The sequence below is a fragment of the Carettochelys insculpta genome, chromosome 8, assembly GCF_033958435.1.
Source record: "Carettochelys insculpta isolate YL-2023 chromosome 8, ASM3395843v1, whole genome shotgun sequence".
Taxonomy (NCBI): Eukaryota; Metazoa; Chordata; order Testudines; family Carettochelyidae; genus Carettochelys; species Carettochelys insculpta.
The window spans coordinates 31093192-31116304 of record NC_134144.1 but is presented as its reverse complement, the minus strand read 5'-3'; the positions used below and the strand labels follow the sequence as shown (position 1 = coordinate 31116304).

General features: G+C 43.7%; 1 protein-coding gene across 5 annotated transcripts in view; it reads left to right on the top strand.

Annotated features, from left to right (window-relative positions):
* Positions 1 to 23113, top strand: part of OSBPL6 (oxysterol binding protein like 6) — a 256719-nt gene that overhangs the window by 149027 nt on the left and 84579 nt on the right. For all 5 annotated transcript variants that reach the window (XM_075000735.1, XM_075000737.1, XM_075000734.1 and 2 more), the window contains 6 exons: positions 6324 to 6446; positions 13084 to 13137; positions 15994 to 16107; positions 16229 to 16399; positions 16956 to 17088; positions 18372 to 18475. In XM_075000735.1, coding sequence (XP_074856836.1) covers positions 6324 to 6446; positions 13084 to 13137; positions 15994 to 16107; positions 16229 to 16399; positions 16956 to 17088; positions 18372 to 18475 — 699 coding nt within the window. The remainder of the gene's footprint in view (positions 1 to 6323; positions 6447 to 13083; positions 13138 to 15993; positions 16108 to 16228; positions 16400 to 16955; positions 17089 to 18371; positions 18476 to 23113) is intronic.

The following is a 23113-nucleotide window of genomic DNA, read 5'->3' as shown; positions in this document are numbered from 1 at the left end:
TTAAGTATAGGTTTGCTTATGTGGAGCACTTTTGTTTTTAAACTGCTACAAGTGGATTGTGGGTCAGGCACAGTGGATCTACGCCCCTCTGAACAGCTTATTAATATTTCTGGGAATGGAATGCTTATCCTCTTTGGAGCTCTCCATGAAGGTCTCAGCCAGGTTCTCTTTTATTTTTCACCCAAGGTTTTTGGGGAGGCCTGACTTATTGTGACTTCCACGATAGAACACTTTGCTGCTCCAAGCAAACAGTAAATAATCTGTCATCACAGTAGCACACACAGCATTTTGGCAAATTTTCCAGCCTTGTGCTCACAGAGTATGAGCATATTTTCTTTTCCACTCTCCGTTATTTTTAGGAGGCTGGTGTCTCTTTTGGCGACCTGAAGAAGCACAGACATTTGGATTACATTTTTTTTCACTGTTTCCTGGCTGTTTAAATTTCCTAGGACTGCCCTACTGCACCACGTGGCTGGTGAGCTCCCCATCTACCCCCTCTGCGCAGCTGGCAGGCTCTCCTGGCCTTCTCCCCACCATCCCCCTCTCCCCACCAGACTGCCAGCTTGATGAGGAGCTGCTGAGGAGTTTTTTCCTGCACTCTGCATTTCATAGGGGTCACTCCCTGATCCAACATGCCATGTATCTGGTAGAATAGATCCTTCCCCTGCTCTACACGGCTGCTGGGCCCTGCAGACCCTGTTCCTGGACACTGGCATGTCCAGCATGGTCTTTCACTGATGTAAATGGCCTTTTCCTTCCACAGGATTGATCAGGAGCCTCCGAGAAAGTTTTTTCCACGCTCTGCATTTCACAGCAATCATCCCCCAGCCAGCCCACCATGCATCCAGTGGAATAGAACATCCCCCCACCCCCCTGCCAGGTGCTTTACAGTTTTGCATTTATTTTCAACCCCCTCCTCACCCTCTTATTAGGTTGGCAGTATCTTACCATGTCTGCAATGAAATGTTCTGGATGAATAATAGCTTCTCTACTGCAGTGGTTGATTCACTGTCGTCCTTAAGAAGCCAGAAGTGGTCTTGGAAAAAAAAGTTGCTTCGATTGTCAAATAGAGATCCATTCATTCTAATCAAAGTGGTTTGTGTGAATTATATCTAGATTTTTGACTTTCACGTTCTACTGCAGGCAGTTGCAATGTGCGATACAAGGTTGCCACAATGGGGAAAAGAAAAAGATTTAAACAGGATCTTATCCTGTAGCATCTGGAGAAGGCTGACAGCAGAGCCACTGTTAACCAAAGGTTGACAAAGAAGTGGTGGCAGAGCATCCTGCAGTCCTGCAAAAGAATGCTCCAGTACAGGAAAGAGTCTCCCACTCCACCCCATGACCTCTCACCACTCCAAAAGGCTATTCCACCACCTTGACATCCCTTCTTTTTCTTTCATCTTAACCCACCCTGCAAATAAAGATAATCTTTTTTGGAAAACCACAGTCTCATGTATTGGTTTACATGGGGTGGGGTGCACACATCACTGAGGGGAGAAAGTGGTGGTATCACAACAGTTACATGCAGCAGAATCATGTGGCTGTCTGCTCATTCATAAAGCTATTTTTCAAAGCCTCCCTGATTGCTGTTGCTTCTGCATGTGCATTGGTGAATGCCTTTGTGTGTGGCTCTGCATAAGCCCTGCTTATGGCACCTGACTCTGCAGCCCAGGCTGGCATGAAATTCTCTGCCACCCCCATCTTGATTTGCAAATATTATGGAGAATACTGCATGCTGCAATCACAATGGGGACATAAGTTTTGGAAAGGTCCAAATGGGTCAAAAGGCACCTGAATCTGGCTTTTAAATGGTCAAAGGTATATTCCACCACCATTCTGCACTTGCTCAGTCTGTAGGTGAAGTCTTCCTGACTGCAGTCCAGAGTCCCCATGTATGGCTTCATGAGGCAAGGGCGCAGAGCATAAGCATGGTCTCCCAGTGTCACTGTGGGCACTTCCATGTTATCAATCTTGATTTTCTGGTCTGGAAAGAAAGACCCATCCAGGAGATTTTTGTGCAGACCTGAATTTCTAAAGATGCATACACCATGCAGCAACCCTGACCATCCCACTGTGATGTTGGTGAAACAACCTTTATGATGCACCAACACCTGCATCGCAATGGAGAAGTACCCGCTTTCTGTTTATATATTCAGAGGCCAGGTGGTCCAGGGCCATGATGTGCATTCCATCTGTCGCCCCACCACAGTTAACAAACCACATGGTAGCAAAGCCGTCCAATATGTGCTGGACATTTCCTGGGGTCATTGTCTTCTGCATGAGATGGTTACAGCTTGCATCACCAGCATCACCCTGGCCACCACTGTAGATCTGCCAACGCTGAATCAATTTTCCACTGGCTGGTAGCTGTTGGGTGTTACAGACTTCCACAGAGTGATTGCCACTCACTTGTGAACTGGCAAAGGAAGGATTATTGCTGGACTTCAGGGTGGAGGACAGCAAATCACAAAGTTCCATGAAAGTGGCCTTGCATTTGTGGAATTTCTGCACCCACTGCTGTTCATCCCAGGCTGCCAGAATGATGTGGTCTAACCAGTGTGTGCTAGTTTCACGTCTCCACAAATGGCTCTCCTTTGTAAGCAATGCATCCAAGGCAGCCAGCATCTCTAAATTCCTGGTCTCCACTTCTTCAGTTTCATCAGCTGATGCATCATCTTCCTACACATCCATATCAGCCATCACAGGCTCCCTTTATCAAAATAAACACTCCACAGCACTCTGGGAAGTGGCCATAACACACTGTGAAACAGTTAGCAGTAGTTGAACATCCATGCCAGCATTGCGCAGTGGTGTGAGCCAGGTGCAGGCTTTGGTAAATGGTTGGAAAATATGATGCAAAGTCTGCCAGCCATTTGGTTTCCAGAGGGGTGAGGGTGGGTGCTTTGCATTCTGGGATGATGACATCAGTTGCCCACAATCACTTGTGGTGCTTTTTGTCACATAGACCACTGGTACAAAAACCCAGAATATAATAGGGCAAAAGGCACTGTGGAATAGGTACCCACCATGCATTGCTCACACAGTTAAAGGTAGGTAAAGCAATGGAGACACAGTAAGTCAACTTTCTGAACATTTGTAAACGCTCAACTTTGCCTTTATAAAAATCTAGGTTAAAAAGTCAACTTTATTAAATTTAACTTAATTTCATAGCGAAGACGTAGCCTAAGGAAGACGTTTTGTTCATAGTAAGCTCTTTTACACCAGGGAGGAAGAGGAATCATCATCTTTAAATTAGGTGAAGTCAAAATATACCTGGTGCTTTTCAAAACCATGATACATACAGGTATAGTACCCAGAGGCACTGAGACCTCATCTGGGGTGAGTGAAGTCTCTGCTCTACAGCCTCGGCTGAGAGCCAGCTGGCCTTTAGCTCATGTGGTAGAGTGCAGGGCTTTAGACCCTAGCTTCATAGGTGTATCCCTGGGGCCAGCAACCCGGGTCTGTCAGCGTTACACAGGGAAAAAGAGAGAACACTGGGAAGGTCCAAGTTAAGGTTTCTGGAGACAATGCTGAATTGTCTCTGTACGTGCAAGGCTCATTCATGCAGTTATTACCTTATTGTTTAAACAGGTGCATTATGATACTCTTATGTTTGCTATGAAAGTAACTGTCAACAGTACAAATATGCTTACGTAATTTGGTGTGTTTGTTTCATGAAGCTGACAGAATACTTCAGCTGGAAAGTGAGGGTGTGCAGGGTGCCTGCGAGTGCAGTTTCCTTTGCTTTAATTTGTAATATGTTTTTCAGTGCCTCACAACCTCTGAATTGCCTTTTGTGCCTCCCCCTTCCCCAAGGTGGTGACATACCAGTTCAGAAACACTGTTGGGGGCACGTCTACACTAGCCCCCTCCTTCGAAGGGAAGCATGCTAATTAGCCCAATCAGAGCATAGCAATGAGGTGCTGTGCTGCATATGCAGCACCTCGTTAGCATAATTCCCACCGTGCAAACTTCAGAGTTGCTTACCTCAAAGCAGCGGCAAGCTGTGTAGCGGCAGGCACTTTGAAGTACCCGTACAACTCTGAAGTTCTCTTTCTCTCAAAATGTTTTGGGAGTAAGGGAACTTCGAAGTAGCATGGGAACTTCGAAGTACCCGCGGCTAGGCTGCTTGCCTCCGCTTCAAAGTTAGCAACTTCGAAGTTTGCGCAGTGGGAATTATGCTAATAGGGTGTTGCATATGCAGCAAAGCACCTCATTGCTATGCTCCGATCGGGCTGATTAGCATGCCCCCTTCAAAGGAGGGGGGCTAGTGTAGATTAGCCTGTGTGCAGCCAAGAGAAACAGTAACTGTGAATACTTTACTATGCAGGCACAAGTAGCTTTTGAAACTGGAGCAGACTTTTCTTAACCAGAATGTGAGCAAAGGTGTATAAATAAGACAAAACTGTTCTACATAGTCACCTTATCCTTTCTTTACTGGTTTCCCCTTCAGAATGTTAAGCCATAATTTGGCTTGAATCTTATAAGTTGTAATTCATGATGGTTGCTAAGTGTGTAGAAGGTGAACTAAAGAGTCCTGTCGTGGCACCCAAATTATAGGGGATGTAATAGACTTACACAAAATAGAAAATCATATAAAGAAAGCAAATTGGACGAACGTATTTAAAGTTTTCATAATGCAATAAAGCTGAATGACAGAAACTGCAAACGGAAATACACTTTTCTAGAGCAGAGTTAGCTTGTGGAACTCTGTGCCCCAAGGCCATGGCTACACTGGCCCCTGCCTTTTGAAAGGGGTATGCTAATGAGCCACTTTGGCAGATGCTAATGAGGTGCTCTCATGAATATGCAGCACCTCATTAGCATAATGGCAACCATGCGTGTTTCAAAAGTGCTGTTATATAAACTCACACCGCTTGTGTAGACAGGGGCCTTTCGAAAGGACCCCTGGACTTCAAATAGCCCCTTCTTCCCATTTTGTTTTGGGAAGAAGGAGCTTTTGAAATCCTGTGGGGGGTCCTTTAGAAAGGCCCCTGTCTACACGAGCGGCGTGCATTTTGAAAGCGGCACTTTTGAAGCACTCGTGGCAATCATTATGCTAATAAGTCACTGCATATTCATGGCAGCACCTCATTAGCATCTGCCAAAGTGGCTTATTAGCATCCCCTTTTCAAAAGGCAGGGGCTAGTGTAACCCTGAGTTCATGCACTTAGCATGGATCAAAATGTGATGAAACATTTCTGTAAAAATGGAGACCATCCACAGTAACAGTAGACAGGTGTTTTAAAAATAACGAAAGTTTTGGAGGGGTGTAAGTTCTCATGCTACTGGCTGAAAGGAGTAGGAAGAATGTCCTCCAGGGTGAATTATTCTGTAATTACCCACTTCTGGAGACTTTTGGCCTTGACCACTAGCACTGGACTGAACTGACCACTGGTTTGATCTGTTCTGTGCAAACATAATGATAATGCATACCCATAACTTGTCTAGGAGAGTGCCTTGTACAATCTGCTGAGGAATAACTTGTACCTGGTGAGTCAGGAAGTATAGACCTTCTGACTTCTTCGCCAGTTCAGTGCCCCTTCCTCCAACTTTGGGCCCTCTTTGGGGAGGGATAGCTCAGTGGTTTCAGCATTGGTCTGCTAAACCCATAGCTGTGAGCTCAGTCCTTGAGGAGTCCATTTAGGGATCAGGTGCAAATAGATTTCAAAAAAAAAATCTGTGAGGGATGGTGATAGGGTCTGCTGTGAGTGCATGGGACTGGACTTGATGGCCTCTGAAGGTCCCTTCCAGTTCTGTGAGATAGGTATATCTCAATAGTCTCTGTCTGCTGAGCCCTTCTACATTTCCTGGTAAGGAGGGTGTTCAAAACAATGCCTACAGTTTTAGTCGCTGGTCAGCATAGGGGTGCCTGCTGTCACCCTGCATGCAAATTTGTGGTGTTTGCCCATGGTATACATACCCCTGACAGAATTTACCTGGTTAATACACAGTTAAAGAGTATGAAATGCCATTTCTTCTCTTAACATAAGCCTGCCATACACAGGTATGAATCTGCACCACAGATAAAAGTTCTTGGATGCTTATAGTGCCAGATTTTCCAAAGAGCTCAGCTTCCATGTAGTTAGCTAAATAAGGACCAGATTTCAAGAAGTGTTCGGAACCCTGTAGTTCCCAGTAGGTATAAAAATCCATCCCTCCATTTTGGTGTCTAAATGGATGCTGAGCAGTTTTAAAAGTCTGTCGCCAGTTGTATGCTCTGAACACTTGAAAATATGGGCCACATAATATGAACAGTTTTACATCATATACTGTATATATTGCAAATTTTAAATACTGTTTTTATACTTTTTCTACAGGAACCTGACAGTTGGGAAATCATAGAGGGGCTAAAAATAGGCCAGACTAATGTCCAGAAACCAGACAAACATGAAGGTTTCATGCTGAAGAAAAGAAAATGGCCTTTAAAAGGATGGCACAAGGTAAACATTCCTTGGGAAGAATTGTTAATATCAGTGAATTGTGTGTGTTTTAATCTTTGGTTTGTTAAACCCCTGCACTGTTAAATAATCACATCCATTGAGACACGGCCAGCAGCACTGTAAGCTTCAGTTACCAGCCTTTGGTGACAAAGAGCACTCTTGCAAGGCTACCTCTGGGCTGAGAAGGGATCATGTGATCATCTGACCCGCACCAAAGAAGGCATAACACAGGTTGACCCTAAAATTGCCGTCTAGCCATTGAAAAGAGAGACAAACTTATTCCGCACATGGTGCAACATTTGGAACTAGGCTGTGAGATGTACAAAACAAAATAAATCCCCAGCTGGTTCCTTTGCTTTCTTGCATTGATAGCCTCTTCACTCCACCCTCTGGAGTTTTTCCCTGCTGGGCTAGTGACTGGGCTCAGGTATGAAACAGAACTATGAATGCGCAGCAGCAAGGCCACCTGCCTCAAATCCATTCCTTCCTTTAATTAGTTTGGAGACATCGATTCTTTTATTAGCTCCAAAATTGCTGTGCTGGATTTAGGTCACTATACTCGTCAAAACAATTACCATTGTTTTGTCTGAGCAACAAGCTGTGTGCTGTAGGGACCGGTCTGCCCTTCTGCAGCTCAGAATTACTGACTCAGAGTAACTTGCCAATACAAAATACACTGTGGTGAAAAAACAATGGCCTGCTTTTCAGCACAGTGTTTTCTGCAGGAGTGTTGACCATGTTTTCGCTATGTGAGCCACGTTTACAGGCGAACGTAGATGATGGATGTGAGGGTTTTCCCCTCCTCCCCACCCACTGTACATTGCACCGTCTTAACCTCATATGTGGTTGCCAAAACATAACTTTGACACATCTGTCCCTTTCAATCCTGAACACCTGTTCACCTTGGGGGGTCCCCCCCCCAGCCACAGTGCCTATAAACACAGTATGTAAGTGCAGATGTATCATCCTGAATTTGACTTGCTGAAACTAAGGGACCTGAAGGGATGAGTTTATCAAGAAAAATTGCTAACAAGACATTTGAGAATGTAGAGCAAGAATCAAGATACTGCCTACTAATTTAGGCTCCTTTGCACCACTTTCTACACTAATGCCTCATTTAACGAGTACTTTACAAACAAGTACTCACTGAAACGAGGAACATACATACCAACCGTTGTTCACTAAATGAGTGACCTTCCCCTGCTTATAGGAGCCAGCCATGGGGTCCCTGGCAAAGGGGCGGAGAGACCCACAGCCCCACAGCTGGAGCGGAGTCTCTGGCTGAGGGGCAGGGAGACCTGCGGCCCCGTGGCTGGAGCCTTCTCCCTCCCTCCCCTCAGACATGCAGCTGTCTGACAGCCCTGCGCCTGGGGGGAGAGATGGAGAAGGCTCTTGGCCTGGTTCCCTCCCCTGCGCTGGTGGGAACGTGAAAGTGACCAGCCATGAGGTCCCAGCCAGGGGAGGGATTGGAACCAGCCTGCCCCAGGTTCCCAGCTCCTGCCATTCCTGGAGCCAGGAAACTGACCTGGTGGTTCCTCGCTCCACTCCCCTTCCAGGAAAATTTGAGCAACCCCTGGGTGACTCGAGGATTTACTGTATTAGGCCCCTGCCCGCCCCGCAGACCTCGCCCATGCCCAGGTTTTAAGCTCCCCCTGCAAGGTCCCAAACTGCTCCCAGACTTAACCCCCCTCCCAACAGCCCCATATCCCCCCTGTCCTTGAGCCCCTCAGCAACCGCAAACTGATCTCAGCCTTAAACTCCCCCTGCAGCCCCACACTGCCCCCAGGCTTACACCCCTTCAGCAGCCCCAAGCTGCCCCTAGCCTTATACCCCCTCTGCATCCCTAAACAGTCCTACCCTTAGACACTCCTCCTTCTCCGACAGCCTCTTCACCAGGGCTGCTAGGCTGGGTGGCTCCCTAGCCCTCCTGCTCCCAGCAGGTAACAGTCGTTAAAACCAATTAACTCAAGTGTTAAGGTTTCAGCACCCAGGCATAAGGTAATTGCTATTCCTCATGATAGAGATAGCTGCCATCTCCAGCAGCTCTCTCTGTTGATAGATGTCTGCCTGGGGCAGCAGTGTTAAGAAACAGAAAATGGCTTCTTTAACAGCCACACACAGCTGGGAACTGCCCAGCTGGAGACCTTTAACAAATCGAATTGGACCATATTTGGGTCCCAGCCCACAGGTTGGGAATCCCTGCTCTACATGAATACACTTCATCCTATTTCTGGTGCCAAACTATTCAACTACATCAGAAAAGTACCTAAACTCAACTGGCTTATGTCAAGTTACAAGCTCTTGGAATAAATTGGGAGACTTTTACATGTATTTTAATGGGAATTTAGTGTCGCTGTTATGAGTTTTTGTCTACAGGCAGAAATTTGGGAGCCAATTGTGCTCATATAGAGAGGGATGAGTGGATATTAGCAAGGAATTGTTACTGGGTAACTGGCCCCTTAAATGGAATTGGACTCAGCTCTCCTGTTCCATTATAGGTTTGAGATACTGAGACAGGCTGGGCTACCCTATGAATTTATAAGTGGGAGATAGCACTAAGGCTAGAAAGTTAGGATCTCAGCATCAGAGGGGGAAAGTTGGGAGTTTGAAGCCTAGAGTGGGAGCTCAGAGGAGTAGAACTGAGTTGGGAGCTTCAGGGAGGGGGCAAGGAAGGGACGGGGAAAGTTCATAGTTGAACTGTGGAGCCACATAAGGCTGGTGAAAACAGAAGGTGGGAAGGAAGCCATTGTGGTGGTGGTGGGAGGCGTGGGCAGCTGTGTGTGCGAGAGAGAGAGACCTACAGACTTGGCCAGAATGGAGAGCCATGGCTGGAGGTCTAGAGGAGCAGAGGTATATGCCTGCTGGGTGTCTGAGCTGAAGTTGGAAGGCCAGTAAGGGCTGGGGAATGATGGAGAGAGATGAGCCAGATTTGTACAAGGAGCAAGAATTGTACAAGGAACCTTCCAGGTGGAGAAGCAGCCCTATTAAGTAGGCTTAGGTGAGGCCTGGTGAGAGATGGTGAAGCTACACCTTGGGGCAAAGAATGGTTAGAGACACCAGAGGCATGCATAGGAGGCTGCGTGTAGTAAGAGGATGCCGGGGCTGTGTATGTTGATGTACTCTTGAGATGTGGAAGATTGAATATGCTGCTTGGGAAACACTGGGAAATTCTGGATTATGACTGTGATACTTCTGTAATCAACTACATGCCTGGTTGCAGCTCTGCTTGCAAGCTGAAGCTGTGTTGGAAGAAAGTTCTAGACAGAAACTTGCTGTAATACACATCCAAAGTGTAGAGCTTGGGCCCGGTGCGGGGCTGGCATGGGGGGGAAAGGAGGAGCTCTGTTGGAGGGATGGCTGGGGGAGGGGCTCTGTTGGGGGCAGACTGGGCCTTGTGCTGGCCAGGGGAGGGGCTGCGGTTGGCAGCAGTTGGGGAGGGGGCTCTGTTGCAAGCTGGGCTGGGCCCTGTGCTGACTAGGAAAGGGGCTGGGGCTGGTACAGCTCAAGGGGCGGGCTCTCTTGTGGGGCTGGGCCAGGCCCCGTTCTAGCCGGGGAAGGGGCTGGGCCTGTCATAGTGCGGGGGGTGGGGGGAGGAAGTCCATTGGGAGGGCTGGGCCAGGCCTTGACTGGCTGGGGGGAGGGGCTGAGGCCAGCACAATGCTGTGGGGGAGCACAGTAGAACCTTGCCTGAACAGACAGACGGATGCACACAGCAAAAGTAATATATCAGATTAACGTTGCAAAGGGCTGTTTGTGCTTGGAAAGCATGCATAGAGTTGTTGGGAATGGCAGAAGAAAGGGGAAATTGAGGCAGCCTTCTCATCGCGATTCTAAGGCTATGTCTAGATGGCGCCATAACCTTGAAGTAAGCTACACAATTTGTGCTATGCACATGGCCTAGCTTATTTTGAGTAGATTTCAAACTAGGCTATTTCAGCATGTGGTACTGGCTAAATGGCGACTCCTCATGTGATGAGTTTTACAGAAATGCCAGATTAGTGCCCCCGTTACCTCAGAAACTGTTTGGTGAGAGCGGGTGGGTGGCATAGACACAGGCAGCTATTTTGGGATACCTTTGTATACAGAAATAGCGCCCACTGTCTAGATACAGCCTAAGTGAGTGAATATAAGGAAGTCTAACCTGGTATCACCTTCAGTGGCCAAATTATTAGTCCCTTGTGCATATTGGTGAATAATTAGATTGACTCAAGTGCCTCTCCTCATGTGGGTATCTGTCTATGAATGTGAGTAAGTGGCTCACAGTTGGGTTCACGGTCTTTATCCTATTTTTATAGTTCATATACAAATATAATATCCTCAACTTACATTCAAGCACTGGAGTCATTAAACCATTTTTCAGAGGTTGCCTGAATGAAGTGTATCCTGTGTAAAAATACACTTTGCTGGGAGATAGTGAAACATTCTAAAGGCAGTAATTGCAGCACAAGATAGGTCAGTCCTATTACACCAAGGCTGTGGTTACACTACAGTGCTCTGCTGACAGAAGGCCCGGTCAGAAGAGATTTGCCGACAAAACTTCTGTGGACAGAGCGTGGCTGCACACAAAAGCCAATGAGAAGAGTGCTGAGCTCTGTCAACAAAGCAGCAAAACTGGCACCCGGAAGCACAGCAGACAGGGCTGCCCACTGTTCTGGATGCCCTTTCTGTGGGGAGAAGGCCCTCCTAGAGCATCCACACAGCTTTTTTATTGTTAGAATCTGTCAACAGCAGTGTTATGCCTCATGGCTGAGGGGCAGAACACTGCCGGCGAAAGTGCTGAGTTTTGTTGACAAACTGTTGATGAAATGCTTTTTGTGTGTGGACGTCAACACGGAGGGTTTTGTCAGCAAAACTTGCTAGTGTAATTGTAGCCTAAGAGTTTACGTTTACTGGCTATAACATACTTCATCCCAAAGAGTCTCAAAATGCTTTGGTAACATAGCAGTCTTTTGTATAATTTGTGTATCAGTTTCTCCAGTAGCCCAATGCAGCATTCTGCGCAGTGAAGTGATGTGACTATTTCTGGGCAATATTCATAACTGCCCCACAGGGTAGAATAGGAAATGGGGATCTAATACTTTCATCCAGTGGAAAGTGCAGGAGAACTTAGGAAGACAAAATTATCTGCCACTAACATCCCTATCTTTAGAAAAAATTCTAAGCAGTCTTTAATTCCCATAATTTGGTTGTGTATCAACTACAATAAATGTCTTCAGCAAGACAGTTCCCCTATGTGCCAGGCTGAGACATTGGTGTCATCTGCTGAGTCATGAACACCACTTCACGGAGCGCACTCAGGCCACACTTACAGAGGTCTTTGATTAAGGTACTGCCCCTGCCCAGGTTTTTAGATTTAACAGGATCTCAACATAAGAAGTTTGTCGCTTCCCTCCACTCCAGCTGCCTCAGAGGGCTTGTTTAGACTAAGACAAAAAGTGTATTTTTAAAATTTGTTTTAATGTGTGAAAATACAGCTTGCTCTCATTACAATAGGTTTTTTTAAAATGTGCTAGTGCTTCTCTAGACTAGGATCTAAAGGTGTGGCTTTAGCACACACTACTGAAAATTTTCTAAAAGCCAAATTAGTAGAAAGGACACTGCCTTCAATGCCTGCTAAACTCGATAAGATAAAGCCGAGGCTTCATCTTGACCAGCTGGCACTTGCTGAAGTCTGCACTGGGTCCTCTAAACTGGTTTCAGAAGATTTTAGGTAACCCATTTTAACAACACAGTATGAACACGCCTTTTATCCTAGTTAAACAAATCCTCAGAATAGAGAATACTGTTCTCTCCCAATCCCCTGTCATGAAAGAGGGACATAAGATGGTGGAATACGTCTCAGCATGCATCTCTTTCCAGCTGAAGATCTTAAGAGTCAGGTGGTTCTCTCTTTGGACTAGGAATAGCTTTGGATTTCCTTAGGGTTACCATATTTGACCTTTAAAAGAGGACACCGCTGAGAGGGAGTGTGTCTATGTCAGTGTCTACCAACTCATGTTGTATTAATGTACTATATATATATGTATATATATATATACACACACACAGACATACACTATACCACATTAATACAACATGAGTTGGTAGTGTGTCCTCTTTTTCATATGGTAACCCTAATTTTCTTTGTTCCTGGGTGAGGAAGTTAGAAAAACCATTAATATGGAATGTGACTAATATAGGTAGGAAGAAAGCCAGGGAGAGCATGAAGAAATCAATGACTTTTTTAAAAATGGCAAGCCGGACTGTCAGCCCATAGACCTCCCTTGACTAGTCGAAGGGCAGAAAACTATCTTTAGAGCCCTGTACAAGTACAAAATTTGTGTCTATACATATCCATAAAAATGAGCTGCAGATACCCACATTAACATCTGCATATGGGGATACTTGTGGCTATAAAACAGATATCCATGGATTTGCAGGAGTCTAACTATCTTTGGCTACTGAGCATTTCCTGTGGCCAAAACAAATGAAAGCAAATAGCCAATTCAGTACTGCAATTACAGGCACGTTTCTGGTCCCAGACTCTGACTGCAAGGTTCAATGGGGCAACAAACTTGCTTTTATAGGTGTGATTTTACATAGGAAGTTGTATTTGATCACTAAGAAGGAACTGTGTTTTCGTTTTTTTTCCCTGCAGCGCTTTTTTGTCCTGGATAATGGCATGTTAAAGTATTCGAAGTCACCAATTGATGTAAGTACAACTGAAGGCCAGTCTTACATTTTGACTGAAAGTTTAACCTGCCGAGAGATTAAACCCTTTTGTTGCACTGTGGATTCTTAAGGGAGCACAAACTAGCAGATCATGGCTGCTAGGCTTCAAAGAGGGAATGTTGTTTCTGTGGAAGACCTCTGTGTGTGGTCTGCGTGGATTGAGGATGGATGAGGAAGATGTAGGACTGAGAGTGGGAGGGGGATAGCACTGCAGACTGCTGCTTCTTCACAGCATGTGCCAGGGGTCTGCAACCTGTGGCTCTGGAGCCAAGTGCAGCTCTTTAAGGATTTTGCTGAGGCTCCTGACACTATAATCACAAACCAAAAAAACCCTCCTGATTATTTTTGATAAACAGTGAAGGTCTAAAAGCCCAGTAATGAACACCTCATATCTAAATAGCAAACAATGTATGATCCTGAAACATTGGATAACTCCCTCTTTAATATGTGCAGTGCATTGTGGGTTAATGATACTGTATCTATGTTTTGATCGTGTTGCTAATAAACTCTGGATTTCGAAAAGGAAAAGGAAACTTGCAGCATTCCTGCTGTGAAGGGCAACACACATTTTAAGAAAGAAAACTGAAATTAAACATGAAGTAAAATTGGCATAATTAAAGTCAGGAAAGGGAGGACAAAGGGAGTGAAAGTCACGAAAAGAATAGTACAAACACACGCATGTAAAGTGAGAGGCAACAGAATATGTACAAAGTTTGTAAACATCCTTCAGTAAACATGCATCACATTACAAATCATTGTGTGTGCTCTGTTCTTAAAATAGGGGTTACAAAATTATGGTTTATTGTTATTTATTAAGGCCCATCTCATATTCACATTTATTGTGGCTCTTGAATTATTGAGTTTTTACCAAATTAAACAAATTTTTTTTTGCCTTTTTGGTTGCTGATCCCTGGTATAGGCTCTTCACTGACTCACTGGGGCTACCCTCCATTACTTAATTTTGACTGGGTCAGCATTAACTTGCATATCTTCCTGCTCTGCTCAACCCCATAGGCTGGAATTGAACTGATGGTTGGGAATGTCTTTGGAAGAACCAGGGTAATGAGTGCAGGAGATATTGCAGTCACTTTAGTTTGGTTAGCCTAAACACCCATGAATTCATCACAGAATCTAAGTTTGAGGCCTATAGTCTCTCTGACTAACGGGAGAGTGGCACAGAAGCTCTGCAAAGGCAAAGTAGAGATTTCCAGTTTCCTACATGGGAAAAGATGCAACCCATCATTATCTGCATTGCTCATTTATATCCATGCTATAGGGCACTTCTGGATTTAGTAAACTGCAGGTGATCAACCTGTAATTCAGACAAGTATCCCCATTTACGTGGGCATGAAAATATATGCAATTAAGGCTGTTAGGATTTTGACCTCTGTTTATCAGTTATTTGCCACAGAAGATACATCTAGTATATTAACCATATTTTTGGCTGTTTCTACACATGCCACTTGTTCCAAAAGCGGCATGCTAAGGGACGGCCCAGTAAATGCTTGTGAGGTGAAGATGTAAATTTCTGGCACCTTATTAGCATATGGTCACATGATCTGGAGTCCAGAAGAAGCTCTTCCGGACTCCAAAACAGTGTATAGAAGTGTGGCCCTAGGGGGATCTCCCAGTAGGAATTCCTCCTTCCAGAAGCCCTGTCTTCCGGACTCCGAACTGTGACCGTATGCTAATGAGGTGCCAGAAATTTACATCCACTCCTTATTAGCATTTTCTGGGCCATTCCTTAGCATGCCACTTTCAGAACAAGTGTCGTGTAGAAACGGCCTTTGGGTTTACTAGGCTGTGTCTACACTACAAAAATAACTTCGAAGTAAGCAACTTTTAAGTAGAGTGTCTACACACACCCTACTTGAAAGTTAAACTTTGAAGTGGGGCACTACTCCATTCCCAGGCACAGAGTAAGGACTTTGAAGTTGGACTCTCTACTTCAAAGTTAACTTTGAAGTAAAGGAAAATGTGTGTAGACTCTGCTGGCTACTTCTATGTAGCGCCTAACTTTGAAGTTAACTTCAAAGTTAGTTCCTAGTGTAGGCGCACCCCTAGTGTAGCTGATGTATAATTACAGTGTGATGGATGGAAAAAATAAGACCTAAATTTATGTCCATTATAGTGGAGCTATCCCCTTACTCATTTTGTCCTGCTTTATCAGTACAATAAGCTAACTGAATCTTAATAATTTAGTCAAGACTTTGTAGCTTTTTTTCAAATGTAATGCAAGGTGGAAGAGCCAGGGCAAGGGGTGCAGGAAGGAGTAGGGAGTATTTATTCTGACATAACTAAATTTTTCAGGCAAAAATTCTTCCCTCAGGTTCACTCCACATCTTTGCTTTACCATCTGATTTCCTGAGAGATGCTCACCTGGAGAGAGAATAGGTTGTTGGTTGAGCTTTCTCCTAGAGCAGAACTCTGTCTCTTCTGACATTTATGAAAGTACAGAATAGATTAACTGAAGGATCATTTACTCAAGGAAGGGTCTTGATTGATCACCTGGACGTATTTATGTTGTTGAATGAGTTATCAAAGCTGTATATTAGAACTGACTTTGTAGCCATGAAAGCTAAAAAATTTGTTAACGTCTGAAGTGCCACAGGACAACTTGTTATTTGTGAAGTTAGAAACTAATATGGCTACCCTTCTGAGTCTTCTTGGGGTGGGAACCTCTTTTTCTCAAAACAAACCCAGTGTACCACCTGTTTTCCCTTGTTTTACAATAAGATCTTCCCTAAAACATAAAATAACTACACCAAAGTTACTTCAGTCAGAGACAATAAAGCTTTTTATGTTACCAGTTACTGAACATGCCTTCTGGTTTCAGATTCAGAAAGGCAAGGTACATGGAAGCATTGATGTTGGCTTATCAGTTATGTCAATTAAAAAGAAAGCTCGTAGAATAGACCTTGATACAGAAGAACATATCTATCATCTGAAGGTAAGTAATGTTGCCATGCATTTTGCTCCTCTTTTCAGCTACAAGGATAATAATAGCTCTCAAAAATGAGGGAATCATGGTATCTGTATGAAAACATTATTGACAGTGGCCCTTCTTTTAGGTGAAGTCCCAGGATTCATTTGATGCATGGGTATCAAAACTGCGCCACCACAGATTGTACCGTCAGAATGAGATTGTAAGATCACCAAGAGATGCCAACTTTCACATATTCCCTTCAGCCTCTACCACAGAATCTTCACCAGCTGCTAATGTTGCTGCTGTAGATGGCAAGGTATACAACATCTCTTCTCTAGAAACTTGAAGTTACTATAATATTTACAGCTGGGTGGGCTGCTTGGTGGACGCAGCGGGTGTATTCTGGTTGTAAAGCTGGTGTAACGAGCCGTGGAAAAAGTCACCAAACAAGGCACCATTGGCCAGCAAAGATCTGTAGCTACAAGATTTGTTGATTCATCACATGCCTGCTGCAGTCTTTATTAGTTTGTTTCCTATAGAGACTGCATTAGAGGTCTAAGGTTCCCTAAATTGATTTGCACCACCTTGGACCAGCAGGGGTTAATTTGCCTTTTATTATTTGATAATGTTCTACTTAGCAATATTTTTTCAAGCTGATGCTCAGGAGGTGCTCTTTCTTCAAGGGCACTTGCTTGGTATGCCATATGTTTTTCTGAAAAGATACTTCTTTAGGACTGAAATGTCCATTTCACTTAAATCTATTTAAGTTCAGATATAGAATATAATTTATGATTTGATAGTGTGAAGATTAGATTGCTCAGCAAAACATGGATCATACCAGCATATTTTAAACGCTCCTTTGTTGTTTTTAGGTTCCCCAAAATAGTTTCTTGTGGCAGTCCACCATACCATGCAGCAATAGTCTTCCTGCAACATATACAACTGGCCAAAGTAAAGTAGTTGCTTGGTTGCAGGACTCTGAGGAGATGGACAGATGTGCAGAAGGTCAGTCTTTCTTTTTCACATCTTTCTTTGCCAGTGAGACTGATGATATAGTGTAATAATAGGAAATAAAAAAGGCTAAGATGCTTCTCTCTGTTAATGTACAATGCTCCACTAAAATAATAAACTGGTAACATTTAAAATTATTCATTGTGGTGGAGTATATTCTACATCTTTGCATTTCTTGATGCTCCTTTTTAAATTGAACAGGTTGAACCTCCCTGTTCCAGCAGCCTCAGGACCTTACTGGTGCTGAATGAGAGAATTTGACAGACCACAGGAGGTCGATAGTGTCTATCAGCATTATCAACACTTTCACTGCTTACTGGGCTCTTAGAAAACAAATTACAGCTAAATAACAGCACAGAACATTGAAAGCCAGGACTGATGTCTGTAAACAAACTTTATAGGACCACGGGAAAGTTGGTCACACCCACGATATATGGTTGGCTGTCTAACTGAAATCATGCCAGATTATGGATGCTGCCAGATGGGCAAATACCAGACTGGAGGCATTCAACCTGTATTTATGATTGTTTTAAAAAGTCTGAATAGCTATTTTATATAAAATAATTCCTTTTCCCTTCTAAGGTCGAGGTCTACTTCCATGGTCTTCAGTGGTTGTAGGAGGTGATTAGCAGTACTAAAATCGGACCACTTATTTAGGTGCCTAAATGGGATTTTAGGTACCTGACTGATAGGTACTCAGATTTGGAAATTTCACTTTATTGTCTGAAAACTACAGTTACAAATAATGGGCACTGGGGTCCATTTTCCAAATGGTGAAGCAGGTTATCAGAGTTATGAGTAATTCAGGTCAGAAACCAAATGAAGATAAAGAAAGCAAAATTTGGAGTGACGTGGTAAAACATAAGATCCAGCCCCTGCGAAAGCTTACACATATTCTTCATTTTATGCATATTCACAAGTGTTTGCAGGCTTGTGGCCATAATTGCAGTAGGGACTGCATGATCCTGCTGCTTGCAGGGCCAAGCAGATGGTATCTTTGTACAGGCTGCAGAAGAAGAGAATACAGAGTCAGCAACAGAGTCTCAGAGCTAATTGTCTCCTCCTTTTGTGTCTGTACCTGTTTCTTTTGCAGCAAAATGAGGCTATCAACCATAATCACTATTATAGAGTCTGAACTGTATTAAGGAGTAAATCCCAGTTGTGTTTCTTTGTAATACCACACTACAGACAGTTGTGCTCTCTTGGTTTATGATAGCAGAGCAAAAACTGTCTTTGAATCAAAGTACCTAATGTGTTTTCCTTTGTATATGCATTAGATCTTGCACACTGCCAATCAAACCTTGTGGAACTCAGTAAACTTCTGCAAAATTTAGAAATACTACAGAGGACTCAATCGGCACCAAACTTCACAGATATGCAGGTAAGTGTGTTTGAAAATCTGGTTCATTGAAGCTCTGTCTAGTCATTAAATACGTTTGGGTTTGAAACCTGCTCTGTGTTATAGGATGTTGCTTTTTAAATCAGACTGTTCTGGAATTTTAGTGCACCTCTGGTTAACAGGATATTTTAGTACTGATTGTACCACGTGTTATACCCCGCTTTCTCCTTCTCACCAAAACAAAAAACAAACCACATCCCACCACAAAAAGCATCTTGTTTATATAAGACAGTGAGGGGCAATCTAGGCTAGTGAGTGAGCCGCATGAGTAGCCCTCCTTCATTTCAGTGGCCCATAAGATTGTCATAAACCAGATAGTCTCCTAGGACAGGGTATAGTTTTGTTAACTGTGCTTGTGTGTTTACAGTTTGCGGGGTGTGAGGATTGAACCCCAGCAGCACTTCAGGTGGATGCAGAGGGAGTGTGTGGTTCTCACAATGTTGTGTGCAATCAGCATACACCTCACGTCTCGTGCCCTTGCTTTAAGTGCATATCACTTTGATTACTCTGGCAGGAAAAAATTACGCAGACGAAAACCAGCAGAATCTGGCGAGCTTGTGCATGAGCAATGATAAACAAAATGCTTTGTGGGCCACAGGTAGAGCTGCAATGAATCACATGTAGCCTCAGGCCGCAGGTTGCCCACCACAGGTGTAAGGTCTTTTACTAATTTAAGGCAGAGGGGACTGCTAATAGGCCCGTTCCAGAAATAGAACTAAAAATATAATGAAATGAAAAGTGTGCTGAATGCTGTTGTCCTGCTGTATACAGGGTGCTTAAATAGCAGTGAAATTTAAAGGGATGGGAGACCCAGATCTGGAAGGTGTCATACACTTCCAGAATAGTAATGAAGGCTGTCAGTGCCACTCCAAACAAGTCTCTGAGGTTCAGGGTGCTCAGCACCTCACACAATTGACTTGTGAATGAGGAGAGTCAGAAGGAGCTGAACCGCTTTATTCTGTTCGAACAGTCAGAGAGAGTTTCCTGTTGACTTCAGTGGGAGTAATGATAGGCCCTAAATCATACAGATTTCATTCATTTGTAGTTCAGTCCTTATTTGTGTAAAATGCTCCTTGACTTCAGTGGGAGTGAAACCAGGGACCTCTGGACTCAGATTGTGTTTTGCCATTGAGTTCACTGGAGCCTGGATTTCACTTTGGGAGTTTTGACTGAGTAATGACAGTAGCAATAAATAAGCATGTCTGGATTTTGCCCTAATATTTTGCTGACAAATAAAATGCACATAGTAATGCTGTTAAATATACAATTAGTTTTGGTCTAATGTTTGTATCTAATGCTTAGTAGTCTTGTTTTAACTATTGTGTGGCTAACTTCATAGGTAGAGCACCAGAGATTTCATACTGTCCTTACCTGTATATTGATGTGTAACATTATGATTCTTTACTAACTTGCTGTCCTATCTGTGTCCTATCTGTGCTTTGTGGCTTTTAACTATTTGTGTAATGTAGGCTAACTGTGTAGATATTTCAAAGAAAGACAAGCGGGTCACAAGACGATGGAGAACAAAAAGTGTCAGCAAAGACGCAAAAATACAACTTCAGGTACTGAATTCGTGTTGTTTGCCTTTCCGTTCTACTTTCAGAATAACCTACATATATGAAAGAATTGATTCAGTTGTACTTATTTTCTTATACTTGATTTGTGATCTCAGTTCTTAGTTACGTAAACCCTTGTGAAGATAGTGAAAAATATGTTGATTGTATACTCATTGGTACGAAGACTTTGCCAGTCAGAGAAAGGTGGAGGGACCAAGTGACAGTGTCTCTTAGGGTACAAAGAAGGCAATATGTGTGTAATGCTCAGAGTATTACGTATGTAGCTGCTATGGCTGGCATCGATCCAGAGGCACTGAGATAAAAATTGAAAAGAAGGATGGAAAACACAACAGATGCAGCCCACTTGGGCCATGTCTGTAGTGAGCTTTACTAAGTGGGACTCCCCTGGTCCCACAGCCCTCAAAGTTCCCTTGTGATAGAAAATGCTGCTCTGTGAATTCTTATTTTCCATAAAAGAAATTTCCTGAATCAAAGAATTCATTGTAGGAGGAGAGAACAATGTCCTTTTCCTATTAGCTGAAGCATAAGGCAGTCCTAAGAGATGGATTTTGTACTGAAATAAATACTTTACACTGACATTTTAGTCAGCTCCACTGTACCTTGCTATGTTTTGTGTCAAACAACTGTGAATTTTGAGGTCTATTTGTTTTTGGAATTCTCCAGCAGCTGGTAACAAAGGCCGTGTTCAGCATTATATATCCATCAAAGTAGCTAGCTGTGAATGGCTACATAAGTGAGTGTGTTAAATATTAATTCCTTTTGGCCCATTTGCAGATGCTGAAACTAGTAAGAGCTTTACAGCTCTTTAAGGTGTACCCTCGAGTCAGTTAAGGAGCTCACAGTGACTCATTTGCAATTGATAGTCTAAAGCATAAAGTTACATAATAAAGTGTAAATGATTGCCATTTCCTAGCTCTTAATGATGCCTGTTCACCAGGTTTTCCCTATGCTACATATTTAAACTGGATGACCAGGCTAAACTTATATTGGTATTGAAAGTCTGCATAAAAGTATGATTCTGGTTGACATTTCCTACTAAGTGCCTCACTCTCAGAGGGTAATTGTCATTTGAGACCATACGTTTACCTGCTGCTGCACAGCACGGAAGCAGCAAAAGTACCAGAAAAACGACTTAGAGGTTCCTAAAGGGGGAATTGGAGCCAGCTTGGCGTGTTCTTCTCATCCTCTTAGAGAAGCCCCTGTGTACAAATATCATTTTAGCTCTGGAGCATGTAGAGGAGCTGTAAACCGGCTACTGAATGTGGCATGTTCTCTTCCAATTCAAGCTACCACATCAACTTCTACTTTTCCATCAGCAATATATTTCAGTAGGCCATGTTTCCAGGGAGTTGGACACGGGCTAGCAGTATAGATGGGTGTCCTTCCATATGGAAGCCCTGAGACCTGCAAGCACAGCTCCACCCTTAAAACAGCTCCAACACAAGAGGCTGTGAGGGATTTTGTTTCCCACTCAGGCATCGCTGTATAAAGAAGCTCATAAGAGGACAGGGGAGAATTCCCCAGCACAGGCCTTGCATTTGGCTACCATAGACAAACCTGTGCTGGTCCCCTCAAGGTATAGAGGCATGCTGGGAGGAAGACTCATGGCTGAAAAGATCCATAGCACATAACACTGTTCATTCTGACCTGTATTGCAAGGCATAGGAAGTAAAAGCAGTGCTGTTATGATTTGCAGCTGCGTCCCAGTCTGAGTTAGTTATGCCGCAGGCAATTTCCATCCCAGCCTCAAGTGGATACACAAGTGATTTAAAGTAGTGCTGTCCCAATCTTCCTGAGAGGCACTTTCTGCACCGCCTCTTTTGGAGGTATGGCTTGGAATCTGGCCCATCTTGTCCTGAAAGCTACACTCTTTGTTCTGAGCATAGCCACATCATGTCACCCTCATCTACAGTCCATCACTGTTTGGCTCAGGGATGTGGATTTTCCCACATCTGTGAATGACTTAGTTATATCATATCTTATCAAGCTGGAAGGGACCTCAAGAGGTCATTGACTCCAGTCCCCTGCCCTCTTGACAGGACCAAGCACCATCCCTGGCGGATTACTTTTTTAAACCTATTTGGCCCAGACCCCTAACTGGCCTCCTCAAGGATTGAGCTCATAACCCCAGGCTTCAAAGTCAATGCTCAAACCTCCTGACCTAATCCCTGGCATTAACAGCACTGTGCCAACTGCCTGGCTTCTCCTACCAACATGGCTATTGCCTCTAGGGCAGGTGGAGTATGTATGCCTATGGGAGATTCTCTTCCATTAGCATGTATGGCTTCTTCACTGAGTGCTACAGCACCACACCAGTATCGGTGCAGCCCTGTAAGTGCTGACAAGCTCTTTATCTTAAGTGATTACCCCAGAAACCCAGAGTGTCCTTCGTCCCTGTTACATTATAAGTAGAACACTTGTGTGGGGTCTGTTAAAGGGATATTGAATACGTTCCACAGTCTAAGATGGGATAGACTTTATTCATAAGCCCTCCCTACTACATGGGTGTTTGATCTAGTCTTGAATATTTCCATTAAGTGCAAGTCCACTGTCTCCTTTGTCAGCTTGTTCCATTGCCTAATAACAGAACCATGTGAGAAAGGTCTAATTTTCTAATGTCTAACCTTTCTTAAAAGAAGCAGTAATGCTTTTCAGAGTAGTCATATGCCAGATCCATGAATTTGACTGGCTTTGTAATGCTGGCTTTGCATCTTGTAGGTTACTTGAAAATGTGGGTCTAGGGTATTTGTGTTTGAATAGACATTGCTCCTGTACAGTGTCACTGGCAGAGATGGAATTCAAATTGGGGTCCCAGATTCCTATTCCTGTGCTCATCCCTGTAGGCAATATAGGCACTAACAAAAATCTCTCTAGATTTCTAGGTACTGTGCTATACATTTATTTTTGTAAATAACATTGCTTTTGTTGTATTCCCATGAAAATATGTTTCTGGAACGTTCACTCTAGGTATACATTAAAATTCAAGTTTTTTTTTCCTGTTTAGCAAGTCTTGCTGCTTGCTTTAGTTTCTATGAATATATTT